The sequence below is a fragment of the Globicephala melas genome, chromosome 12 (assembly GCF_963455315.2).
Source record: "Globicephala melas chromosome 12, mGloMel1.2, whole genome shotgun sequence".
Lineage (NCBI taxonomy): Eukaryota > Metazoa > Chordata > Mammalia > Artiodactyla > Delphinidae > Globicephala > Globicephala melas.
Genome location: NC_083325.1, coordinates 85,424,402 through 85,452,222, shown reverse-complemented (window position 1 = coordinate 85,452,222; position 27,821 = coordinate 85,424,402). Strand labels below are relative to the sequence as shown.

The 27,821-nt window shown below is 49.5% G+C and overlaps 1 protein-coding gene across 11 annotated transcripts in view; it reads left to right on the top strand.

The window, feature by feature from the left end:
• The window catches only part of RNF144A (ring finger protein 144A), a 115,266-nt gene that overhangs the window by 60,058 nt on the left and 27,387 nt on the right, over positions 1-27,821 (top strand). For all 11 annotated transcript variants that reach the window (XM_030844499.2, XM_030844498.2, XM_060309962.1 and 8 more), the window contains one exon: positions 16,327-16,472. In XM_030844499.2, the coding sequence (XP_030700359.1) occupies positions 16,338-16,472 (135 nt within the window). In that variant the 5' untranslated portion in view covers positions 16,327-16,337. The remainder of the gene's footprint in view (positions 1-16,326; positions 16,473-27,821) is intronic.

Sequence of the window (27,821 nt, the reverse complement as noted above, 5' to 3'; positions counted from 1 at the left end):
CATTCTAATGAAGCAGTGATTTTACTTGTGTGGGTGTGTATTCTTTCTTTGTCTGTGGTGGCTAACATAGCATATGATTTTTATCCACAATTATATTGTAAAGCCATTGGTTAAGACTGTAAAATATCGTTCTCTGGCTCGTACTTTTCCATTCTTCCGTTTTTACCGGTTTGATATTTCTTTTTAAAACGTATATTTATGCTCTGAAAACTTTTTTAATATTACGGGAAATGCTATAATGAACATTTAATGCCCTTGATTCTTTTTATTCTTTTTTTTTTTAAAATAGATTTATTTACTTATTTTTGGCTGCATTGGGTCTTCGTTGCTGTGCGCGGGCTTTCTCTAGTTGCAGCGAGCAGAGGCTACTCTTCGTTGTGGTGTGCGGGCTTCTCATTGCGGTGGCTTCTCTTGTTGTGGAGCACGGGCTCTAGGCACGCAGGCTTCAGTAGTTGTGGCATGTGGGCTCAGTAGTTGTGCCTCGGGGGCTCTAGAGCGCAGGCTCAGTAGCTGTGGCGCACGGGCTTAGTTGCCTCACGGCATGTGGGATCTTCCCGGACCAGGGATCGAACCCGTGTCCCCTCCATTGGCAGGCGGATTCCTAACCACTGCACCACCAGGGAAGTCCTGATTTTTTTATTCTTATGGATGAATTCCCAGAAACGGTGTTACTTGATCAAAGGAGTTGAACATTTTTAAGGTCCTTGAAGAAGATTGACTGTTGCCTCTCGGTAGTGGTCTATCATTATGTGTTACCATTAGCCATGTGTGTTAAGTAGTGGCTCCGTGACTATAGCCAGGTAATTATAATTTTAAAAATGTGCAGTTGACTTTATAGGTGGAGGATCAGCCCTGTCATCTTCCACGTGAGTAAATCAGGGTGCAGAGTGCCCAGGAGGTGGGTCAAGGTCACAGAGTGGCTACGGCCAGTGTCCTGGCTCCCAGGAAGAGAGAGCTGGCACCTTTCCACATGAATTCACACCAGAGCACAGGTGACTGGACGTGGTCCTTTGGACAACTTTCACTAAATTTAACTGGGCCAAAATGAGCAATTGTATTTCACTGCAGAGAAAAGTCACACCAAATTGCTAATTTAGTAGTTATTGAGACATCCACTCAGTAAATATTTACTTTCCACATGTAGCCCATAATACCAGGTAGTGGATATGACATGGACATAAAATCCTCCCTGTTCCAGAAAAGCTTCTAGTAGAGCAGAGGTCCCTCTCACCCAGTCACCCTGGCTTTCTCCCAGGCATGAGTTTGGAGCATCAGGTAGATTGTGCTGACCTATTTTCATGGGACACGTCCTCTGTGCCGGGGCCTTTGGATGCAAGTGTGAGAAAAGACAATGAAAATCAGCCTCCTCGAGGAAAGGGCGGCAGAGGATAAATGAGATAAGTAAGGTAAGCCGCAGACAGTGATGGGCTCTGAGGAAGAGGAAGGTGGGTGCAGGTGGAGCTTGAGGGCTTTGCATTGCATCTGCACTGCTGGGGAGGGGTCAGAAGCTTTCAAGCAGGAGAGACCTGATGAAATAGCGTCCTGCAGACACGTGAGGCTGCTGCAGAGCCCGGAGAAACAGCCCCTCGGCCCCCATCCCTCATCGTCTCTGCGCAGGTGCGAGCAGACTTGGAGATGAGATCTGGGTGCCTGTGGATGAGGGTGTGTGTGGTCTTCCATGGCCCTGGAGCACCTGAGCCTGCTCCTTTCTGGAATGTGAGGAAGCATGCAGACGGCCCTTGATGCGTCAGAGGCCTGAAATCTGTGAAAGAGGAAAACATTGGCTGGACATAGCGGGTCCTATTATTTTGGGTGCTGTAATTCTACACTGATGATTCTCAAGTGACCAAAGAGTTGTATGTCTTTGATAGAACGTAGTCCCTTTAGACCCATTATCATGTCAACAACTTGGTCCTTCCCCGAAACAGACTTCTCCACGTCTGTTCTCCGTGAAGGAAGGCTCCACGCACAGGAACACCATGTGCCGGTCCGAGGAGTACAACTCGGGTTTCAACACTGGGCTGGAAATAAATGCGCTTTCTAGACTGGCTTTCTTATGGGTATTCCCAGCAGGAATGTTGCCCACCTTGGAAGCTGGTGTTTTCTTGAGAGTTATCTGAAGTTGGCATCTGTTTCCCTGCAGGAAAGGTTGCATCAGTTTATTTGATTACATCCAGTTCCCTCATGGGTGGGCTTCGAACAAAGCTGCATGTTCAGGAGACGGTGAAGTAGTTCTGCAGGAAGAGTGCTGACTCTGTTCGTCTGGGGCCTTCCTTCTGTCTTTGTGACTCTTCTCTAAATTGAAGCTCTGTGTCTACACCTGTGGGGCATCATCGCCACCATGTCAGAACTAATTTTGAGTAAGTTTTGTGGTTTTGATATTTAATAGAGTCCCCAGTGTTGTCTAGCTAAAGGCTGGAGAGTGGGGACAGGCGGGGTATTGGAACAGGAGAGGGACGAGAAGGGGTTCGTGGCATCTCCATGATCCCATCTCTCTGTCATGACTTGGGTATCTCTCTCTCCATCCAGTAAGCTCATCTGCACTTGAGGTCTCCTTAGCCAGGGGCAGAAAAGAGAGATTGGAGCAGCTGTGATGTTCTCTGAGTCCCTACTGGAATATGAGTTCTAGAATCGTGGGCGAGGGTTGAGCCTGGGGCTTGGGTACGTGGATCTCAGGACCCTTCCTGACTCCCTAATCTTGGCCACACCTCTGGACCCCTGGTCTTCAGTCCTGTCCAAGGACATACTGATGACCCAGCTTTCTTCACAAAGAGGTTAGGAAACCCAGTAGGGTGATAGATCGTTTCTCCTGATTATTAGAAAGTACAGACTCTGGCATTGGGCCTGGGGAAGACAGAGGAGCTTTTTGTGAGATTATGATTCATCATCTCATCAAGGAAGTGGAACGCTGGATTGATTTCGGTATCTTAGCCAGCTAAATGGACTGTCCTTAACCATCATGGGGCCAAATGCCTCATTTCATAACTGGAGGACTCTCGGTGACGGAAAGGATATTTTTATGTGCAAAACATGACACTTCCAAAATTCTTAGGTTAAAACAGCAGTGGCGTTTTTTCTCAGAGGGTGGCCTGTTGTCATCTAAAGGTGGAACAGCCAGGTTAGCAATTGGCTTTTGTGAGCAGTGGACGAGAGTAGAGGGGCCATGAGTGGAGTTCTTGTGAGTGAAGGAGCCTCTCCAAGCCCCAGGGAAGACTCTGCCACCCCGTCAGCAATCTGAGCAGTGGGTGCCTTGAGAGCGTTCGGTGGACCTGAGAGTAGTGGAAACGTTGGTGCGGGAAGAGAATGTGGCTTTGGAAAGTCAGGAAGGGGGTGAGAATTCTGGATTTGCCGTCTGTTACCTTGGGACTTTGGCAAATGTTTTATTCTTCTTCAGCCTCTGCTGTTATCTGTTAAATGAAGATAACTGAGCTGATTTCCTTCTTTGAAGTGTTGATTATCAACTATACAATAGAAAGTGTTTTTGAATAGAAGTTCAGAAACAGTTGCAGGCAATCACAAGGGCATTCTGAGACGCTATTCAGCATTGTTTGGTCAGAAAATAGGTATGTCCTCTTCACCCCAATGAAATAAGTAATGCCCACTGAGGCTAGTATTTTTTTTTTCCACCTAGTTAACTAGGCAGTAAAGGAAAGAACTAAATACAGCCATATTTTTCTGAGTAGGTTTTTTTAAACTGTCGGATGGTAATACTGACTCTTCTCATGGAACTTACTTTCGAGGGGGAAGAAAACAATACATAAATAAAGACGTGCGTGTAGACAATGCCTGGGGTAACATAAAGAGGGACAGGTGACCGGAGGTGATGGGATGCAGGGGGTTTTATGTAGGTGATCAGATGATCGAAAGAAGGTGAAAGATGTGATAGTCTGTAGGTCATGGGCTTTGGAAAACAAAGATTCGTGATATTATTGTCATAATCATCATACGGATGAAGGTGACATGGGATTCTTTAGGCTTGTTCCAAGCTCTCGTTTTCTGAATACAGGGGTCCTTTAATAGTTACCAGGCCATTATTACAATGAGAAAATAGCTGAGCCCCCAAGGAATAGAGTGATGTGGATTCTGCCCAACTCGGGGCGCAGCGGGTTATAATTTATTGGTGATTAAAAGTGAACTCTGAGTATACCCAGAGGTATAAATGAGAGTTTGGAGATAGCATAGGGAAGATACTTGTCATAGAAGTGTTACAGGGTCCAAGGCAGGGGACACCACTCCTGCTCTGCACGTGGGATTTGCATGTCTCTCCCACGCCTGTGCTGGCAGGTGTCAGAGGTTACTGCTTCCAGATCTAAAGACGTGGGGACTGAGTGTGGCTCACACCACGAGGTGATTGCACTTTTATGTGTCTGGTCCCTGTGTGAGCAATCACCTCATGGTCTGCTCCAACTAGGAGAAGCAGGATTTAAAGCTTCCTGTTTGCCTTCCCACAGGAAGTCTCCTGGGTGCTGAGGGTGTGCACTGGACCTTCTGACTTGCGCCTGCTGTGGTCTTTCTAGGACAAATCCTTAGGAGCCCTTGGGTCTCAATGAACTAGAGCACAAAGGATGGGGCACTGAGAACTGTCTTGTCCAGGCAGTGTCCAGCCTTTGGCTGTCATACATGTGGAAGCAGAGAAAGGGCCCAAACCTCTAGTTCTTTCACTTCCTTTCTTCGAACCTCAGGCTTTGGAGAGTTGCTCACGGTTACGTGTGTTTAAAGTGACATTTCCAGGCTGCTGTCGTCAGTCCCTGGCCTTGGTCCTGACCTTGGGCCTGCTCTCCTGGAGGACTTCTTGTAGGAATTTCCTGTTTCTGAGCCTCATCCAGGAGTCCTAGTTGGCTCCACCCACGGAATCGAGGATGCCCACCTGTAAATCAGGGGCTGGCAGGCTTTTCTGTGCAGGGCCAGATAGTGAGCGTTTTAGGCTTTGCTGGCCCACGTTTCTTTGCTTGTGTTTTTCTTTGCCTTATAGTCTCTCAAAATGCAAAAAGACGTTCTTAGCTTGAAGGTTGTACAAAGAAAAGGCCTGGCCCTGGTTCGCAGACTCTGCTCTTCACTTGGAGGGCTTCTGCCCCGTGCAGAGCCTGCCTTGCCTGCTGGTAACGTGTACCCACCGAGTCTGCTTCCTGGGAAAGCGGTTGAGCTGGGCTCAGAGAGGCTCGTTGAGATCCTGCAGCCGGCGGTAAATGATGGAGAAACCCTGGCACCTTCCTCCCACGCCCACCAGACTTGAGCAAGGGCAGCTCTGTCCTTCAGTCCTTCCACTTGCGAGGTCAAAGGCCTTGGGGCTGGCCTGGACCCTGTCTCTCTCATAGCCATACCTGGGCTGTCAGCTCGTCCTAGCGTCTTTTCTTTCCAAGCAGGTCTAGAGTATGACCGCTTGTCCTCGGCCTGTTTCTCATGGCATCACCCGGACACACCCCGTCTCTCACCTGGACAGTTGCCCTTGTCTCCCACTGGTCTCTTGGCCTCTGCCTTTGCCCCGCTGGTCTGTCGGGGACCCTGGACACCATTTCAGCACATCTCCCCCACCCTGCTTGTTTTGCCCACTGCACACGCATTACTGGCTGACATACTGTCTGTTTTACCGATTTACCTCATTTATTTCCTGTCTTCCCAGTGGAGTGTTAGCTCCCAGAGGGCAGGGGTGCTTGCAGAGTCTGTGCACTGTTAACGTTTCCGGTGACCAGAGCAGTGCCTGGAACAAAGCGCTCCGAGATACCTGTTTAATGAATGATCGAAGGAAGACTGCCTTCTGTTGTCCCAGGTGTGAATTCCCCTAGGGACACATTTTAGTTCATCCCAATGATATCATGTACATTTGAAAACTAAGGGGTATATGTGTATGCATGTTTCTCGGGCATGCAGACCCTGAACGACCCCAGACCTCTGGCACGTGCCATGGCCTGGCCTGCAGGGACACCACCGGAACCTCAGGCTGGGCCATGTGTGCCTCTTGGTTATTTCAGGCCCCTCATTGAGTCCTACATGTCATCCTGCGAACTCTGTCTTCAGAGAATCTGGCAGATACCTGGCCTCCTCACTGAAAACATGAATCAGCTCTAACTACCCGAGTGGAGTTTATGGTGTCCACTTACTCTGTTTTTAGCAATACCCCTTCCTCTCATCTGTTCTTAAGAAGCAAAGACAAAATCCAAATAAACCTGATAGAAGAAGTGTATATATCGGTACAATAAGAAATCTGCTGCATGTATTTGGAAGCTCCAAATTTTACCTAATTTTCTGGCTAAAGTACATCAAGGAAGCCGAAACCATCTGCAGCTCAATATTGATAAAAGGGTGATTCTGCTCGACTCCCCCAAGGTTTCTTTGAACAGATTCCCTGTCATTCTATACCTTTTATTTGATCCCTTTTCTTTCATGCTGAGGTCTTCACAAGCAGGTGCTTCAACTGGAGAAAAGGCTTTGGTTGTTGCCCGACGTGCTGTGTGGGTGAGACCTCTGGCCCTTGTCATCCCGTGTCTAGAACAGTGTTTGGATCATTACAGAAGCCTAACGCCGGCTGGCTAACTACCGATCGGGAGTACATGGAAGGATTGGGTGTGTAACCATAGGCGTTGGGATGGGAGGGGCTTGAGGTGGAATTGTGATGAGCTCTTAGAAAGGGCGGGCAGGAGTGTTGAGATGATTTCGTGGACAGACAGGGCTCACAGCCGCAGGAGTACCTGAGCTCTGAGATGGGTCTGTGGTGGCAGGATCGATCCTTCGAGAGCATGTTTTATCCTCTAGCTCTCTCTCTCTCTGAGATGCATCGCCCCCCAAGCCCCCCGCCGAGGCCCCCCTTTGCTGCTGCAGTCACAGCAGCAGTCACTCTTGCTGAGAGCTGGGTGACAGCTTCCCAGGTGGGTGGAAGGAGGGAGGGTTCAGGGGCCTGGAGGAATCCTGCGAGCCAGGCCCGAGCCAGTGCTCAGATGAGGCTACTGATCCAGGAGGGTCCAGGACAGGTCCCGGGGGTCGCGTGGTCGGTGGGCAGCAATGCTGACATGAGAACCCCGGCTTCTGGAATCTTCACAGAGGCCCGTGTCCATCCCACTGCGTGTTCCCTACTCCATCACGTCTTGTTCTGTTAACCCAAGGGATTGACAAGCTCCACACCAAGGAATTTCCCAGGCTCCTTGTCTTAGCAGCAAGACCTCTGTTTGGTGCCTGGAAGGACACAGCTACGTACCTGTCCTACCCCCACCTGAGCTGGCCAGAGCGTGCTCCCAAAGCACCTGCCATCAACCAGGACTGACTTAAAGGGGCGGGGGGACGCGGAGGACACCTGTGCCCCACTGAGGGCCCTTTCTTTGGCAGAGTGTGATTAGGAATGTTTAGAGCCGGGAATGGGCATGGCCCATGCTGTCCGTGCTCTATCCTACATGTGTGGACATGTTCTGTTGCTCTTTTCTCTGTGTCCTTATCTGAAAACTAAAAAGTGGAGATAATGATTCACTGTGTCACTGGCAAGGTTTGGCAATAGTACCATCAGGATAGTTCACGACCAGGTAGAAGGCAGTGGGATGGCGTGAGGTGGCCGTGTGACCTCTTAGCAAATCCCTAAACAGCTGGGAGCAAGGCAATCATCTCTCAAAGGACACACAATCTGATGAGGATCCCCATCGGCCTTAAAACGCAATGCCTTTATGTCTGACTTTTAAAGTTGTCGCTCGCTGGTAGCCAAAGTGTGACGTTTGCGGTGGGAATAATAGTCCCTTTGTGTCTCCCTCTTCGTTTCATTCCTGGACCGAGGTCAGAGAGCCAGGCTGGGCTGGGCCGCCTGCGGGAAGCAGTGTGTGATGAGGAGGATACTGGGGCGTTGTGAGTGAGTGCTCTGCCGTGAATGTCACTTGTTTCATAAGCCAAGCCTCCCGCAGAGGGGCAGCTTCCAGAAGCAAGTGCGCAGGTCTGCCCAGGCCGGGGAGGAAGCGTCTCAAGGCCGGCGCCCCGGCTGGCGCTGGAAACGTCTGTAAGGGCTTTTCAGCCGGCTTTCTGTCGTGTCTGTGTGGACCTCCCTCTTTGGCACCCCGGGCAGGCAGACGGGCTCCGGGCCCTGCTGCAGGAAGACTCACTGTGTTGGCCTCGCCCCAGCCCAGACGTTTTCTCTGGCAAGAGAAGCGCAGACCCAGAGCGCCAGGGTAGGATGGAGGGAGGATGTGGGCCTGCTCTGTGGAAGGAGGCGGCTCGTTTAAGTCACCCTTCCCCTCAACCCCACTGTGCACTTCAGCGCCCAGGAGTAGAGGCTGCATCACAGTCAGGATGCGCCAGGTGAAGGAACTCCTCTTCGCTCTCACCTGTGCAGGTGCATTTGAAAGGTGCAGAGCTCCCATTCGTGGATGTTTTTTAAAACCACTTTTAGTACATTTCAAGATTTTGAATATGACAAATTTATCAAGCCATGAATCTATAGGCAAGGCCGTCAGAGCCCCAGAGCCCAGTGGCGATGGGAAGCAGATCTCCTTCGCCCTCCAAACGACATCTAGAGGGGGGTTAAGTTGAAATATGTTGAACTTGAGATAACTACAAGCAGAGAAGCTCCCGGGGCAGATCCCACAGCATTAAAGGAATAGAGCATCGGGCCAGACCTCTGCCTTCCCTTCCCTGCTTGAATGCAAGTATTTCCCAGCACTAAAAAAAAAAAAAGACAAAACTAAAAACCCCATTTTACGGAAAAGGTGACTGAGGGACACCAGTGTCGGGTAACCAACTGAAGACCTCAAGGGGAAACAGGCTTACCTTCCTCAGACGCGGGGCCCGGCTGGGACACGGGTTTGTGGGACGGCCTGGCAAGGGGGTTGCCTTACTGGATGGGGCCTCAGGGATGGGGTGGGGGGGGCAGCCAAGCGCAACAGGACCTGTTTGCCCGGGAATGGCTGACTGCCTTAGACATCCATGCTTATAGCACAAAGAGACTTTTGGGTCACTGTTAACAGAGGTGAGTTTATATGCTTGTAAAATGGTCCGAATCTTTGGGAGGCAGGAGGGAAGTAAACGGAAGGTCCCAGGTTAAGTGAAGGCAAGTTTCCTCGTCCTGTCTGTGGTAAGGGACCCTTGGGCCTCTACGACATGTGGAGTGGAAACCCTTACCTGTGCCTGACAGGTCTCTGGCTGTTTCTCCTGTGCAGAGTGCAGCCCGGACAGGCCAGAGTTCTCTCTGGTCCCTGGGCCCCTTGTTGATTGTCTCCTCTTTGCTCTTTTCCCTGCAAAGTCTGAATGTTGGGGAACCTGTGACAGCGAAATGACTGAAAAGTAGCCTTTTCTTCCCTTTTTAACCTGATGGTGTGTGGTTGTGCTTGGGAGCGTGTTTTGTGCTTCGTCCAGCGGAACCACACTGTACGGCCTTCTTGGAGTATCACTGTGTTCGTTACCACCTGAAGACCCGCGCGGGGTTTGATGGTTAAAAATAAGCACACGAATCTGCCCAATTATATTTAATCCCGTATTCCTCTGATTTTTAGTATCACACTTAATAGTACTGTTTGGAGTCAAATCTAAAAAAAATGATACAAATGAACTTTTTTACAAAACAGAAATCGGCTTACAGACATAGAAAGCAAATTTATGGTTACCAAAGGGGAAAGGGAGTGGGGAGAGATAAATTAGGAGGTTGGAATTAATGGATACACACTACTATATGTAAAATAGACGATCAACAAGGACCTACTGTATAGCACAGTTTACTATACTCAATATCTTGTAATAACCTATAATGGAAAAGAATCTGAGAAAGAATATATATATATATAATTTAACTGAATCACTGTGCTGTACACCTGAAACTAACACAACATTGTAAATCAACTATACTTCAATAGAAAAAAAAAATAAGTTAAAAAATAAAAATAATACTGCTTGGGGAAAACATGGTCTTAGATTAAAATCTTAGATTCTTAAAAGATTCCAGTAGACTCTGCATGTTAATAGGCTTATTCGGGTTTAAATGAAAATAACAAATTTTTTAAAAGAAACTTTTTATTTTAGGGCAGTTTAGATGAACAGATTTGGTTTTAAATTTAGCTTTAGGTTAACAGATTTGGACTTATATTTAGAAAGCTGATGCAGATTGTACAGGGAGGTACCATATAGAAGAGTTTGAGGTCTCCACCACTGCTGACATCCCATCCCCACCAGAGGTGTGGGTGTTACAGCGATGAACCTACACTGAGACATCCCTCCCACCCAGAGTCCATAGCTTGCCGTATTAGCCCAGGCTGCCATAACGAAACACCATAGACTGGGTGACTTAAAACACAGAAGTGTATTTTCTCACAGTTCTAGAGGCTACAAGTCCAAGATCGGGAAGCCAGCAGGGTTGGGTTCTCCTCAGGTGCTGGTGAAAGCCCTCTTTGTGGCTTGCAGGTGTCTACCTTCTCCCTGAGTCCTCACCTGTAGGAGAAAGGGAGGGCGATGCTATCTTCCTCTCTCATAAGGCCACAGCCTTACTGGATTAGAACCCCACCCTTACGACCCCACTGAACCTTCATTGCCTCGAAAGGACATACAGTCATCACTGAGGGTTAGGGCTTCAACATAGGAACTTTGTGGGGGACATGACTTTGCCCACACCATTGACATTGGGGCTCACACTTGGTGTGGGTTTTGGCAGATGTATAATGACATGCATCCACCATTACAAATCATACTGATTAGTTTCACTGTCCTAAAATAGCCTCTGTGCTCGGCCTGTTTATCCTTTTCTCCCTGACAGGCAATCTCTGATCTTTCTACAGTCTCCATAATTTTACCTTTTCCAGAATGTCATATAGTTTTAATCAGACAGTCTGTGGCCTTTCAGAGAGATTGGCTTCTTTCACTTAATAACATGCATTGAAGGTTCCTCCATGTTTCTCCATGGCTCGATAGCTCATTTCCTGTTAGCCCTGAAAAAATGTTCCATTGTCTGGATGACACACAGGTCATTTATCCGTTCACCTCCTGAAGGACATTTTGGTTGAGGCCACGTTTTGGCAGTCATGCGTAAAGCTGCTGTAAATATCCATGCACAGTGTTCGTGTGAATATGTTTTCACGTTAGTTCCGTGAATACCTGGGAGCAGCATCGTCTCCTCTGGAGGAGATGACACTCAGACACCTTCCTGAAGGCTCATGGAACCACATACACTTGGATAAGTCAACCTCCCTGCAGTCAGTTTTCTACCCAGCAACCGTTCTCATGTTTCTGCTGTGACTGGCAGCTCCAAACTGTGAAGTTGTAGCTTTCCACCCCGCCGCCAACATGGAAGCACTCGGGTGAGGCCCAGGAAGCTCCGTGGCAGAACTGGAATTAGTTTGTCTACAGACCCAGAAGGCTCCCTTCTCATGCAATGCATAGGATATACAAAGGACGTCTCGCAGGCTGGTTACGTGCCTTCTCTGTGTCTTGCTTTCCTCATTGTTGAAATTGGAATAATAACAACTACTAAAGCCTCAAAGTCACTGTGCGGATACATGAAATAATGTATAAAATTGGTTCACATAATGCCTGATGCACATATATGTGTATGTAATGGGCTGTCTGCCTGTGACCAGCACCGTCCAGCAGGGTAGAAAGCACTGCTTTTCAATTTGGGGGACAAACTAACACACGTGGCAGATGTGGAAAGGCCACGCTTCCATGGAGGGAGTCATGGCAAAGAATAAAGGAGGCTAATATGCAGAGTCTAACCCCGTGCCTGGCAGACACAGGCTGTGCAGTGTAGCATTTTTGAGAGGTGATCATGTGTTGGGCTTAAGCCCCTATGGGCTTCAGGGTGGGAGGGTCCTCGGGGGAGATGCTATCCTGTGGAATCATGTAGCCCAGCGGTTCTTAGACTTCATTGCATATGGGAATTCCCTGAAAGGCTAGTGAAAACTCAGATGGCTGTGACTCCCCCTGCCCCCTCGGCTGGGGAAGAACCACCAACATGCCTCTGCCGGCTTTAGGGCAGTCCTGCAGTGATTGGCTGACACCAATTTGATTTTCCCTTCCCCTACTTTGCCTTGAAGGGGTGACAGTGGGTGAGTAGGGACCTTCAGAATCCACAGCCCCAGAGCCCAGGTGCAATGGTCCTGGCCAAATAACCACTTCGTACTTTTAAGACTATCTCCCTCAATGGGTTTTTTTCCCTTCTAGCTCTTTCTCACCTTTGTATACCTCTCATCACAATGCACCCTCTGCATAACCCAGTCGTGCTTAATAAGTAACTTGCCTTATAAACATTTTGAGTTGCTTAGATTGAATAATGCTTATAATTGACCAGATGTTCTTAAAATAGTTTGTTGTTTCATTCTACTTGACATGCACATTAGGAAAACAAACACTTTTTTTCTCTTATTGTGCATTGTGATTTTCTTTGCAAATTCCTGTTTCAATTTTGCAGCTGTTCAATGTTTGCAAAATCATATTCAGCCCATCCTGTGTGTCGGGAAGGTCGTGATGGGCTTAGGCAATGTATCCTTTTTTTTTTTTTTTGGTAAAATATGTCCAATTGTTGTTCCCATTGAATCATGATTGTGAGCTCACCTTAGAGAGTGTCTACTCTGTAGGAAAGAATACTGACAAGTTGCCAGGAGACCATGTCTGACCTGCTTCAAGGCTGAATCTTGGGGCTGGGAGGTGAGAGGCTGCAGCTAACCTGTGCCCAGGGCAGTGGAGGCCACACTGTCTCAGGTCAAGAGGAAATCATGGTCCAGGAAGAAAGGAAGTGAGAGGTCAAGCCTTGCAAGTTGAACTGAGGGTCATTATAAACAAGAAAGGAGCCAAGCTCAGAAGCTGGGGGAGAGAGAATTGTCTGAGGAGGAACCAGCCAGGATGGGACCAGTGGTCCAGGGTGAAAGGCAGTGAGTGGGGTCAGGGCCGTGGGCTTCAAGGACTATGTCAAAGGGTTAAGTCCCTGATTTCTGCCATTTGGGGTGATGTCCAGCCTTGGAGCAACCTGCACAGCAGATGATAAAGCAGGAGGCTTCTGAGGTTTTGGTGTTTGCTTCTTCCAAAGATGACGGCCATCAGCGTGAACTTCCTAAGACTAAGTCCATCTCACCATCTCTCAGTTTTTCTCCTCCCCTTGGTTCATATGGGTTAATGTCCAAGCTCTTGAACCCGACAGAGCCTAATGACCTTTACTTACCAGGAATTTTAAACGTATTCTTTCTCACTCACTCTTCACAAGTGTACCTGGGAGGTGATGGTGTGTACGTTTTACAGAGAGAAAAACACTAAAGTTCCTCGAGGTTGAGTAATTTCTCCAAAATCACATGACCAAGTGGCAGAACAGGAATTTGGACCCAGGTCTGCTGGGTGACATGTCATCTGCTGCTCAGTGCCCTACAGAATCTGGACCCCAGACCTTTTGGACAGTGTCCACTGCAGCCTTTCCCCAGCTCTCCAGGACAGAAAAGCCAATTAAGCAACCTCTGTCCTCTTGGGGACATTTCCAGTCTTAGGCAGTTTCTCAATGCTTCCAGTAAAGCTTTGTGATCCCTGATAGGGCTTAGCTAACAGACTTAATCAAAACACAGTTGACACTCTGTACTGTGAGCTTTAAGAGATATTAAGGATTAAAACAAAAAAAGGTGCCGAGAAACATACAGAAAAAAGTCTTGGCACCTGAGCCCAGGATCCAGGCAACACTGGACATTTAAAATAATCATAATAAGCATAAATTCAAGATGCAGGGAGATGTGCCAAATGAAAATGAACTCAGGGACAGGAGAGGCCTTGATTCTGGTACACTTTGCACCCCCAGATCTCTGAGTGACCCCCAAATCACCTAAGTGTTCTGGTGCCCTTGGATGAAGGTCAAATGATCATGTTCGTTTAAATTAGCCGGAAGGCTCCAACCCACCCCAAAATTACTTGAATTTGTGTCAGAGTTCTTTTCTAACAATGGAAAGTGCACTTACTTTAGACTAAGTCGCCCACAGATACTAACTGTCCTGGGAGGAGGCTGCTGTCCATTCCCTGCCCCGACCTCGGATTTCCCGCCCTCACTCCTAATGCCGATTCCCGCCGGAATTCAGTAACTCCCCTCACTTGCTTGAGCTCTTATAGGTCAGGGTCTCCTCCGCTGCTCTGCCACCCTGACATCACTCATGCGCCTGGGTCGTGTGTCACTGTGTCTTACCTCCTCTGTGCGTTCCCAAGACCATCGCAGAGTCTCTTCCCCAGCTCACACGTGCCTTCCCCGCCCCCAGCGCCCTGCGTAGAACCCACAGTGGTTCGTCCTAAGTAAATATTTGCTTAGTGATACCCGGTGAGCTGTGACTGTCAAAACACGAGAAATGGATATAATTTTTTTCTAAAGAAAAGTATCATGACAGCTCCCTGACCCCAGAAATAACTTGCACACCCAGCCCCTGGCTGGTATCATCAGAGGCCTTCTCACAGGTGGATAAACTATGGCCAAATGAGGCATCCCAGGGGAAGGGACGAGGGTTTACTGAGCATTGCCCATGTGTGTCAGGTCCTTCATATGATCTCTGCTAATCCTGCACCAGCCCTGGGAGATGGAGGTTGTGGCCCCATCACACACATGAGCAGACTGAGGCTGACAGTGGCCAAGTAAGCCAGCACCCTACTAGATAGGGGTGTTCTGTTTGCCCTGGAGGAGCAGAGTTCCTTCTGCCCCTATGGTGTTGCCTCCACACCCTGTTGCCTGGTGAAAGATGCTGGGTTACCTCTCTCTCTTATTTTGATATCCACCCCCTTTTCACCTGTATGAAATGTAACCTCCCATTAAAACTCAAGCCTTATCTCCCCTGCGAAGTTCTATCCGGAAGATTCTAGCCCAGGCTGATTTCCAGTTTTCCCGAGTGCCTTGAGCACTGATTTCACACATAATCCTACACTCTGCCTTGTGTTATCAATTAGCTTTTTATTTGGCAAAGGATGTTCCTGGGTTGAATCCGAAGACCCTAAGGTGGGGAGCTCTGTCTCACGCATCTTTGAGACTTTCCAGGATCCGAGAGCTGTTTTGTGTACGTTCTGGGCGTTGGTTGGTGTTGCTTTGTCTTGTTTTCTTTCCCTTCATGTGTGTACCTTGGTCGTTATGCGTACAGTCTTCTGCTGTACATGTGGAGTTGAACAAGACAAACCCTCTTTTCGTGGCCTCACAAACTCCGGGGGAATGTAGGTGTGTCTTGCCATCCAAATCTTTTCATGCCTCAGTTTAGAGAGTGAGGTTAGGGGTTCAGTAGGGAAGGATACCAAATTCTCTAAATCAGTTTAGATCCTGAGATTTGGATAGCAGATAATGAGAGTTTGGATGGCCGTGGATTTTATCTGAAATTTTAACTGAATCTTTCTCAGTTCTGAGTTTGGGGGGCAAGGGGCTGCTGGTAGAATAAAGCACATACTTACCCACCACAGGTGCAAAATAAGTGTTGTAAGGCTTAAATCAAGTCGCAGGGGGTATGCTAGGAGCAGGGAGCCATTTCCCTGGATGCAAGAATTCAGTCAATCAACAGGAAATTATTGAGGCCACCGTGGGTCAGAGCCGAGCTAAGAGCTGGACACTCACACCTTCTCTGTTTCCCTCGAGCAGTAAGCAGTGGAAATCGATGTGTAACATAGCAATAGGAAGATGCCTGTTATCAGGGGAACACAGACCAGAGGTGGATGTGCACAGAGAATGTTGGGGAGGGTGGGGAAGTGAGGACTGTTCCGTGGGTGATTGTGAAGTGTCTGTCACATACCGGGCACTGTTGGACGCACTTGACCCACATAAATGAACAAATCTGCCAAAGGGCCTTGCCTCCCTGGAACTTAAATTTTAGACAGTCTTCCAGGACTTCGGAGGCAGTGGTCTTGAGCTGCTTCTGGAAGGTCAGGTGACACCTGGGTGGTGAGGACAGAAGCCAGTGTGGAAGGACCATTCTACTGGGAGGGCACAGAGAGGCCAGAACTCCACCAACTGGTTTCCCTGGGATATCCCTACAGCAGAGACTGGAGAACACTTTGATCTGATTAGCAACTATTTTACTAATAGTTAGTAACAAAAGCTTCCTTTGCCGGGTTGCTAAGGTTCTGCCCTCCTGAGCTGGGTGCTTCGTTTAGTGGACGGTGTCTTCCTCAGTACCCATCGGAGGGGTGGAGGGAAGGATGCCGACGGGTAGATCACTCGCCGTTTTGAATATTACCATCAATACGGGAAGGGAATCACCCACAGACTCAGATCGGGGACCTCTGGCTAAAACTTCTCAGAGGACCCAGACGAGGACTCTAAAACCCCGGGCCCCTCAGTGTTCACTTGGCCACCCCCCAGAGCCCCAGTTTCAGCCAGGAGTGACCCCTGCCTCAGTTCTGGTGGAGGCCACAGGTGTCTGATGGCTTGTGCTTCTCTCGTTTCAGACTAATCTGCCATGACCACAGCACGGTGCCGGCCCACCTGGGACCTGGCCCTGGACCCGCTGGTGTCCTGCAAGCTGTGTCTCGGGGAGTACCCAGTGGAGAAGATGACGACCATTGCCCAGTGCCAATGCATCTTCTGTACCCTGGTGGGTCTTGCAGAAAACGCCAGTTTAAAAGAATTTCAGGATGAGCCTTTTTCACTTTTGTTTTTGGAGACACCGTGCAGCCCTTTGCCCTCACTTTTACCCAGTTATTGGAGGGATTCTCCTCCAAATCAGTCAGGCTCCCCAAGCAGGTTCGATTGCAGGCGCTCGTGGTGCAAAAGTAATCAGTTAAACAGAATCTTAGGAGCTGGGAACGCAGTGGAGAAACCCTGAGCACGGCGTGTGTGCTCCTTTCTGGAAAGGCAAAGCTTCACCACAGCTCCCTTTAAATTTAATTGAACAGTGACATGACTGAGATTGCAGGGGTGCTGTCCTGGTGAGTGCGTACGGCAGAACAGTCAGCTCTCCGTGTCAGCCGTCACTGCTTTAGTGCTAAGCCGGAGAGGCTGCATCTTGAAATCACATTTGAATTTCCTGAAGATGCAGCCAGCGTCACCGTGGGCCAAATGGCCTGCTCTTAATGCCTGTAGGGGCTTCTGTTCCCATCAGGCCTCTCTCAGACCCAGCATTTTACCTATCAGAAGAGAAACATGAGGGTGTAGGGTTTGTTTTCAGTTTGTCTCGTTTAATTTTGCTTGGTTTTTCTTCCCATTCAAGAAATACAAAAAAAAAAAAAAAGAAAAGAAAAGTCCGGAAAAAACAATTTTCCTTTAAACTGTGAAAAACTAAAAAAGTTTCTGAATTTGACTCCTGTTATAAATGGACTGTAGGGACGGCCTGCCCATGTATGGTTCAGACGTCTGGACTGGGTTCTGTCCCCGACAGCCTCCTCCTGGTTTTCAGAGACTTCTTTCTTCCTGCCCCTATTTTACAGACCTTATTCTGTTTGCCTCTGTTTTACAGACCTTGTCTGTTTGGGACCTATGTGCATTCAATAGCATCATCTGCATTTTACGGATGAGACGGAGCTTTCAATCGTTTAAGTCTGGGTCTCTGACTTCCCTTTATGTTAGACACTGGCTTCCTGAGGGCACGGTTCTGCCCCCAAATGCCTGGTTTGCAGCGGGGCCCACGATAGATAATCGGGAGAGGCAGCTGGGTTGAACCGCACAGAGTCAGCCTCAGCCGTGTGCTTAGCAGCCGAGAAATGTGCCTCATTAAAGCCCCAGGAAAGTAACTTCAACCTGGACCACCGGAAGTTGCTTTGGGCTTTTTCTGAGCTGGGGAAGGATGGGAGGGAGAGAGCCCTGGGGGTAGGTGGGTGGAAAGACAGACGTGCAGCCAATGAACACAGAGAATTGGGCTTGTTTTCATTTCTGGAGGATGAGATGGTCCAGCGTGGGGATGGATCAAAGGGTTCTCTTTATGCAAGAATTGCCCCCTCTTGCCTGAAGGGGAGTTTTCCGCAATCTCAACCAACTGGCTCGATTCTCCTCTGCAGATGTGCCTGTAGGCGAGCTTGCTGCCACTCGTGTCCCCTGCCTGCGTCGTGTGGGGAGGGCCTCACGGGCCCACGACTTCTTTTCTTCCACTGTGAGGTCGCCCATTCACCCTGGCATGGTTTTACCCAGCCTTTCATTTGTTGTCATTGTTGTTTTAGTTTTCTATTTCTAGAGCATAGTAGTGAAAATAAATAGGCAAGTCTAATTCAGATCAAACATTTAATTTAAGTCAGGGACTGTGAACAGAGGAAAATAACATTGTTTTCTCAAAGAGGGGTTTGCTGGGAGCGCTGAGAAACAGGTGACAGCTGTGATTGTTTTCTCACAGCCATTTATTAAAAATTAAGATGTTGAGGCAGGCTTACTTGTGTCCGCAGCTCCCTGCACCGTGAAGCACAGGAAACACCTGCGTGTCGCAGACTGGGGGAAGGCGCCCATGTCCCCTAGGGCTTCCGTCACCTGCTGTCCCCTCTGTGTAGGCCTCAGGGGCCCCCAGCCAGCAGAACTGCCATTGTCTTCTTCCTGGGGACAGACCTGGGAAGGTAGGAAAGAGTGAAGAGAGAAAACTGTGCAAAGCTGAAAGGGGGCACTCTTCAAATAAAACACTACTAGAGAATTATGGGCTTTAGGTCTGAGGTAGATTGACCTCAAGGAGGAAGGGGCTCGAGGGGAAAGCCTGGTGTTTGGGGTCAGGCGTCAGGGCACTGAAACGCAGGCTGTTTCTGACCTCAGCTTCCCTTGTGTGCCTCATCTGTATAATGGAGCTGAACGGAGTTTACCCTAAGGTTCAGGAAGGACGTGTGAAGGAGTTGCCACGTGGAGGCTCAGATCCTCTCCATCTCGCTTCTGAACTGGGACTTAGAACCGCAGGGATTCGAGGGAGCTCTGAGCAGCTTTCCCCAAGCGTGTGTCCTGAGGAACACTTGTCCTCAAAGATGCACTCAGACAATCTGTGTGTTTCAGTGGATTTACTAAACACAGCATACCGTGTCCCTCTCTCTACCCTTACCCCTGGGACGCTCTGGGTGCCCAAGAGCACAGAGAAAGCCCCGAGGAACCCACACGAGGGACAGCTGTTGATTTAACCTGCATCTCCCCAGATTCCTCGAGCACCAGAAGTGTGTGCCTACCACGTACTAACGTGGCGTGACCATGACACATGTTCTGGGGGATTTCCCTTGTTTATAGGGGGCCTGGTGGCTTTAGGGTGAGTTCAAAGGTCATGGAGAGGCTGTGCACGGGGCCGGTGGGGTGTGACACAGGTAGGAGGGGGATGCACTGGTCCAAGGGTCTCAGTGGCTGGAGGGACCCTCCCAGCCCCGTGCACATTGCAGGTATGATGCTAAGCTCCAGGGGTTTGGAGATGTGACACCCACCAGGTAGCTCAAAAGGTCAAGTTTTGGCTGAGTGTGAGAATGAAACTTAAAGAGATAAACGTAAACATTTGTGTGCAAAAATGTGAAATCTTCAAGTATGACCATCAGTTTCTGTGCAAAAGTACTGGGAGGAGAGAAAGGGTTGTTGACGTTTATGTCAAAACATGTCCTTAAACTAAGATCCTGCACTGAGAGCCAATCCCACCTCCATTTCATCAGCCTATGTTTCTGGTGGCCTGGGAGATGCCCCGTGGACCAGAAGCTAAAATGTATGACATTTTAAGCTAAAATGAAGCCCATCAAGGCCATTGTGGTCTCCCCTATACTTGCAGCATCCTATAACATAGAACGTTTATGGTGTTTCACTGCTGACAAAGCAGGGTCAGTGTGACAGCTCGCAGCACTGGAGGGGATCTTCTTGTTCCGAAGGTTGGGGGGACTTGAGGCTCAAAGACGTGGGGTTTTGTGGTTCTCCCCTCAAAATAACACGCCCCAGGGATCAGGAAGGTGGAAATGTCTGTTTTCCGAGACCCAGAACTTCTGACTCTTTCCCTTAGTTATGTTTTCTCATCCAGAAATCCAGCACGTGAAGAGATGGACCTTGACTTGCACACCTTAACATCCCCATCAGCTTTGCACAAAGTGGGTGCTTGGTCACTTCCATTCTTCAGTCCTTGTCAAGCGCCAGCCTGTGCCAGGTGCCCTGGGTACCTGGGGGAGATGAGAGCTTCCAGTCTCTACTCTCCTGATCCCATGTGTAGGCGCGAGAGAGGTCTGGGTTGCTGTCATTGGGATGGAAAGACTTGTAATCGCAGTATAAACAGAGGTATGTGACGACACAGAGAAGGGAACTCACCCGGCAGGCTTCAGGGGGTCACTTGAAGAAAGCGTGATGGATAGAGCCCCATCAGGAAGGGCAGGCAAAGGACGGGGTGTCATGGGGGGTTCCCACAGTGACATAACTGGCAGGGACTAGAAGGGCATCAGGCCAGAAAGATGCGAATGTGCAGCTGTGCTTGGATGGTGACGTGCAGAGAGCAGGGCAGCTTGGGTCATCCATCTCCCACATGAGGCCAGAGATGTGCAAGGAGCAGAAAGCTTTGGGCCTAGAAAGGGCATGAATCTTCCAGTGAGACCAGCTTCTCGGCAGGGCATTGTTTGCATAGACAGCCACAGTTTGGACACTGCAGGAAGGGCACTTGGCTGTAATTCACAAGTGTTGACTAGTCCTAGGGTCCGCCCCACCATTAACAATGGGGGGCCCTGGGCGAGTCCCTTTCCCCGTCTTCTCTGATGCCCTCGTCCAGGGAAGGAAAGTGGGAGCTTTAGTCTCTGAGCTCTCAGACTGCACGGACATTGTCACTTGCCAGTCCCACTGGCACTGCCTTTGTGTAGGCATTAAGAGCTTCCAGTGGCATGAGGATCCTGCCCGTGACCCAGGAAGCCTGCAGAGCTGGGGCTCCCAGCGATGGTAACAAAATGGTAGCAGCTGCAGACGGCACGTCCTCACCCTGCGCTGTCCACAGGTAGAGCGAGGGCATCTCTCTCGGTGACTTGTGGGTAAGGAAGACACGTGTGTTCCCAGGGAACCCTCTGGCCTCCTTGGCTGTGTGACCGTCATCGCTCCTGTTCTTGGGGCCGGCGAGGTGGGGCACTGCTCACAGGCTCCGCAGGTGTGGTTTTCATTTTTACGTCTGGATTTAGGGTCCCTCTAAAACTTCCCCTTGTGGGTGAAAGAACAGCTTCTCTGATTGCCGGTGGTCTACCCCGTGCCTTGCGACATGGCCGCACTTCCCATAAGACCCTGCCAAGTGGGCAGGATTCTCCATCTCCTAAAAGGGACACTGCAGCTCAGAAAGACGGGGCCAGCTGCTCTAGAACGTTCACTGGGTGTGCCTTGACTCCGGTGCATTTGATTTTTGCATTAAAACCTGATGCCTATGCATTAACCATGCAGAAGAAAGTGCTGACTCCTGGTATCAGCTTTGCTGACAAACATAACAGAGAACTGAAGGGCTGCTGGGAGGCATTTGCAGGCCATGTCCTGGGTCACGGGCACTGGGCTTCCTTCTCATGCCCCCAGATCTCAGTACCTTCCTACCCAGGAAGGACACTTGGGTCCCTCTTTCTCTCTCCTTGTTTTGTGCACTTGATTCTGAATCTCAAAGCCGACCTCCCTGTTCTCTTGCAGGAGGCCTATCCGCATCCTGCTGCAGTCAGGGTCCTGGAACCCTGCCCCACTGATGGCAAGACACCCAAATGGGCATTCTCGGTCTCCCCAGCCCCTTATTCATGAGATAAAAGACAAACAAAAGTCTTGGTTTCTCCATTCGATGGAATAATCTTCAGTCCTTTGGAAAATCCAGACAGCTGAACCTAACGAGACTGGATGAACAGAGTACCCCTCTGTTAGAATTAGCCCTCAGGTACCACCTATTCTGAGCAGTTGCCCATGTACTCCCATTGTCACACCCTCAGACCCTCAAACTCATCATATCCTTGCATCCCCTTCTCTCACGTGCCTTCTTAAATTCACATGCACACAACACACAGATCCCACACAACTGCGCACGAAACACACTCATTCTACTTTCAGGAAGAGTTCAACCCAAGGTTTATCTGTTGCTTCTGCATTTCCGGCCTCCTGGACTTTTGGTGCAGAGTAAATGAATATCTGTTGAGTGCATGAAACAGAGGACCCCTTTGTGTCCCTGACTCTGATTTCCATGTTAACCCTGCCCACCACAGCCGGCTCTGTCTGGCCTTCCCTGGGAGCTCTTGGTGATGCAGGTGTGGTTTGGTGAAACGCTCATCTTGCTTCTCCGCGGCTTAGGAGAAGAGAGACCTTGTCCTACACACACGGCATCTCCTGCAGCTCGTTTAGAGCCCGAGGGTGAGGAGAGCGCCCTCCCTGCGGAGGAGAGAATGGTGTCTTCTCCCCAGAAAGGCCCAAGGACAGCCAGGGAGCAGAGCACTGAGGTTACCTGGAGCAGGGCTGACTGTGGGGCTGCACCTGGTCTTCAGCAAAGCCGAGGGGTCGGAGCTCAGGGGAGCTTTAGTCCAGGAGACAGCAGATCCTGTGGTCTGTCAAGAGCCGAGGACAAAGAGAGCACAGAGATGAGAGTTGGGTTTTGTTTTCTGGGGGGTTTCTTTTGGTAGAAAGTACGTCTGAATTTTGTTTTCCTCTAAAACTTTTACAATAGCAACCTTCATACTCTGGACTCGCCTGCTTTGGGTAAAGTCCCATTCCTGCAGTCTGGAGCAGCGTCGCGGCCAGCACATTCACCACGGGGACGGCTGGGTGGCCTGCTCAGGTTTCCAGCCCCTGGTGGCATGGCCGGGGGGCGGGGGGTGATGCAGGAAGCATCCTTGTCATGCCTGCTGTGCCAGGCAGTGGCTCCCGCCTCCCTGAGGACAGCTCTGTGAGGAAGGGCTTGCCCTCCCCGCCTGCGGAGATGCCTGGGATGCCACGTCGTCCAGCTGCTCTTTGGCAGTGACCTGAGGTCCGTGCCGCCCTGGGTCTCCCCTCCTCTGCACGGCTGCTGAGTGTCTGTGTCCATGCGGGTGTCGGCTTGTCGTGTGTGTGAGCGCTCGGCTCCCCAGTTGTTGGCATCTGCCTTTCCCTGCGGCGTTGTTAATCCCTTGCATTCTACCAGCACTCACAGGCACAGGGACTGGAGAGATAAACAGTTCTTGCTTTCAAAGAGCCTGCCTTCTAATGGGGAAGGAATGTAAGCAGACCCTCAGTGATGGAGGCTGAGGGGATGCCGGGCAGAACACGTGGTGCGTGTGCGGGCACCATGCCGGAGCACTGCGGACCCTGGGGCACCGACTGTAGAGGCACCCTTTTCTGTCCGCCAGGCTTGTCTCATTCCACACCGTGGAGGACGGGGGCTCAGAGAGGCACTGCTCCGGCTCCAGTCACACATCTGGCAGGCGGGTTCGCTGGCATCCCAACCCAGGGCGGGGATTCCAGGGTCCTTGCTGTTTGAACACTGTTCGTGGGGGTCCCACCACAGTTGTTTGGACCTGCCTGCATGGACTGTTTGTAAACAGTGGATCTTGGTAAGCAGAAGCTACTCAAGCACCTTTGAGCACAGTTTCTGGAGGTTTCTTTCAGCTGTTAGCATCATCAGTAGCCAGCAGGCCTCCGAGGGAGAAAGCAGATGAAATTCAGGCTTGCTGCAGACTTTACATCAGGCAGCGGTGTCTGCGTGGCCCCCTTCTCCTTGGCAGAAAAATTCTGGCACAGCGGAGGTACCTTAGCAGATCAGCAGTGCTGCCTCTGCCTTTGGACCGGGTTTCAAAGACTTGGACGACAGAGTGGAAAACGAAAGGCCTGGAACATTCTGTGGCTCTCAACAGCCCCCCTCCCTCCTCCTGCCCTTTGTGTGGTAGACGCTCCTTTGCTGGGACGTCTTGTCCCTCCGGCCAGCTTTCCATCTCTGGGATGCCTTCCTGACCACCCGCGCCCCTGAGGTGGGACCCCACTGGAGCCCCCAGCACAGTGCGTCTTAAGGATCTGCACCCGCATCTTTTCCCACCGGGGCCTTGGGGTCTTGATGTCATGGAATGTCCTGGCATCCAAGCATCAGGGACACATAAAGACACAGTCTAGTTTGACTCAGACTTTGCCACTTTAAAATGCATACAATGCTTTGTACTGAAAGAAAAAAAAAAAACCTCATGAGGTAACAGAAAATAAGTAATAAATGATTGCTTATGAAAGAATTCTTGATTGGGGAGGAAGAAGACACGAGTTTAGAAAAACAAAACCCTCACCTCTTTGGAGTCCGGCACACGTGGGTTTGAGCTCGAGCTCCTACACTTACAGACTCCACCTCTGGGCTCGTTTTTAACCTCCCTGAGCTTTGTTCTCTCCTCCATAAAATGGGAGTGATTAACACCTCCTAAGAGCCTCCCATTTATTTAGTTGGCTAACACAGGTAGTGATGAACACAGGGTCCTGAGGCATTTGGTTACAGAGAGCTATAACTAATATGATGGTAGGAAGTATCAGTACATCACTGTCTGCCTTTGTCATGTATATTTTGACTGAGGTTTCTCTGGCGTACTTTTGTGCTCGTTTCAAGACATCTTTTTGCTATTAGATTGAAAACCATAGCTTGTGAGTCACGGTCTGCTTTATATCTGGAAGAAGCCCGGGCTTGTTTTCGGTGGGTGCTTGGTCAGACACTTAGATCCTCATCTCTTTTTATATAGTAAACAAACGGATGCTTCCAGAGCACAGTCATTTTGCAAATTGCATAGCGGCCTGCTAGTGGCATAGGACGGACGCTGCTGGGTAGTCCTCCGCAGACGTGACGCACTGCTTGTTGATATGTGCCGTCTCTTCAACAGCGTCGTTCAGACTCAGAGATGCCCCCCGGGTGTGTGCTTCACACCAGCTTTCATGGTTGCATTTTGTAAACCTTCTCTCGTCACGTACTTCTCTGCACAGTACTGTGAGAGTTTTCAGCATTTTATCAGTTTATGGCATTCCAGTGTCCTCCAGAGACTCAATGTAGACAAACTTAATTGTAAAAAGTAAAATGATGATCTTGTTGCTAAGGTTCTGACTTTCTTTTCACCTATGACTGTAAGGCATCTATCACCCAGAGAGACATACCGCAGGTAACAGCGGTCCCTCTCACTTAGCTGGTCTGTGTGTTGGGAATTGTGTCGGGTGCTTTTGCATAGTTTCTTTCTTACCGTTGCAAAAGCCCAGCAAGATGGGCATCTGTATTCTGTAGTCAAGGGGCCTGTGGCCCAAACTCTTCACGTAACCGGTCCGCGGCTCTGCCTGGAAGGGCAGGGATTCCAGGTGTCTCTGTAGCTCTGAAGCCTGTGGTGTTTCTCTGCCTCAGCCTCTGCCCCCAGCCCCACACGGGACATTCGCTTTCCAGTCACCTCCCACCGTGAACAGACCTTGCTGTCGGGGTTCAGCACACCACCAAACCCTGGTTCCGTCCTCCTGAAGAGGTGCAGGCCTGATGGAGGCTCGGCGTGACCCCCTCCCTCCTCCTCTGCCCCTCCCTCGTTCTGGGAAGCTCCCGTGTTGGTTTTGATGAGTTTACCTCTGAAACCTCTGCCATCTTAGGCCTCAGAGGCAATGCCAGGACTAGGCTCATCCTTACTCGGTTCTCTGGAGCTCTCTTCATCATCACTGCATTGGTGAAACATAGATGATCTGGGGAAAACCTGAGTTCAGGGCCCGCGTGGTCACAGGGAGCTTGGATAGGACAGAGGCATACAGGGCCCTTGGGTCGTAGGCACCCAGGCTGCAACTGACACGTGGAGTCTTAGCATTCTGTTCAGTGCTCTTGAGAGAGGCTGTAGGAGGTGGGTCTTTTCGAGGACTACCTTGATTTCTATTTTTTAAAGGAACTGCCATCTTTAGAGTCTTTAGTGAATGAAATATTCTGGTTTTGCTAAAGTGGTGAGAATTACCCATTTAGATCAACTGTCATTTATATATTGAGCATACACTCTTGTCCATGTAGTCTTCTAGACTCTTTCTCTTTTTGTTTTTTAACATAAATGTATTTACTTATTTACTTATTTATTTATTTATTTTGGCTGTGTTGGGTCTTCGTTGCTGCGCACGGGCTTTCTCTAGTTGCGGCAAGTGGGGATTACTCTTCATTGCAGTGCGTGGGCTTCTCATTGCGGTGGCTTCTCTTTGTTGCACAGCACGGGCTCTAGGCACGTGGGCTCAGTAGTTGTGGCACATGGGCTCAGTAGTTGTGGCTCGCGGGCTCTAGAGCGCAGGCTCAGTAGTTGTGGTGCACGGGCTTAGTTGCTCCGCGGCATGTGGGATCTTCCCAGACCAGGGATGGAACCCATGTCCCCTGCATTGACAGGCGGACTCCTAACCACTGAGCCACCAGGGAAGTTCTCGACCTCTTTCCCTTGCACAATATTTTTTCAACTCCACCATGATGTAGGCTGAACCACCCTAAAATGCAGATCCAGAAAATGAGGCTGGTAGAGAGGCAGACTTGTTCAAAGCACAGAACCACTGGAAAGTGCAGCTGGATCTGATTTTAGGCCCATCCGTTCCTAGGAACCATGCATTCTTATAATGAAATGGATTAGACATTTTGCCGGGGGGAGGAAGAGGCTTAGGAAACAGCTTATGTGCTTTCCTTTTTTTTTTTTTTTTGAATTTTTGAATTTTATTTTATTTATTTTTTTATACAGCAGGTTCTTATTAGTCATCAATTTTATACACATCAGTGTATACATGTCAATCCCAATCGCCCAATGCATCCCATCACCACACCCCCTGCCGCTTCCCCCGCTTGGTGTCCATACATTTGTTCTCTACATCTGTGTCTCGATTTCTGCCCTGCAAACAGGTTCATCTGTACCTTTTTTCTAGGTTCCACAAATATGCGTGAATATACGATATTTGTTTTTCTCTTTCTGACGTACTTCACTTTGTATGACAGTCTCTAGATCCATCCACGTCTCTACAAATGACCCAATTTTGTTCCTTTTTATGGCTGAGTAATATTCCATTGTATATATGTACCACATCTTCTTTATCCATTCGTCTGTCGATGGGCATTTAGGTTGTTTCCATGTCCTGGCTATTGTGAATAGTGCTGCAGTGAACATTGGGGTGCATGTGTCTTTTTTTTTTTTTTTTTTTTTGCAGTACGCGGGCCTCTCACCGTTGTGGCCTCTCCCATTGCGGAGCACAGGCTCCGGACTCGCAGGCTCAGTGGCCATGGCTCACGGGCCCAGCCGCTCCGCGGCATGTGGGATCCTCCCGGACCGGGGCACGAACCCGTGTCCCCTGCATCAGCAGGCGGACTCTCAACCACTGCGCCACCAGGGAAGCCCCTGCATGTGTCTTTTTGAATTATGGTTTTCTCTGGGTATATGCCAGTAGTGGGATTGCTGGGTCCTATGGTAGTTCTATTTTTAGTTTTTTAAGGAGCCTCCATACTGTTCTCCATAGTGGCTGCATCAGTTTACATTCCCACCAACAGTGCATGTGCTTTTCTTGAATCGCTGTGACACGTAATAGTGTTATTATAATAGTGTAGTGGTGGTGGAATTATGAGCCCCAGTATTACACTGGGCTGTGACTGAAGGGAGGTTTGGAGACGCTGGTGAGATATTGTGCTTTGTTGTCCCTTCTCTGAAAGGTCTGGTTTCCCATGCTCTTTGAGTTCTGATGTAAGCGCTTCAATGTTTGTCTCAGTCACAAATGGTAGTGAGCTTGCAACTAGGGAAGGTCATGACCTTTCTTCTACTTGTTGTTTACAAAGGCTTTTTAAGGGAGTATTGGATTTTTACGACTAGCAGACAGTGAAGCAAGAGTAAACTGGCATTGGGAAAGGCCTCCTCGCTTTGGTATGAACTTTGCTTTGTGTCCCTCACTGATTTTTCTGACTTACTTCAGATGTCCAGCCAGACTGCCAAGTAGCGGAAGGTGGTAGCAAGTAATTGCCCAGTAAGTAAGGGGTCCCTGAAGGAGGATGGGCAGCCATACCTGGGTTCTCGGTGTGGGGTGCAGGGGCGACTTAGAGGCAGGCGAGGCTGGCTTGGAATCTGGGCTC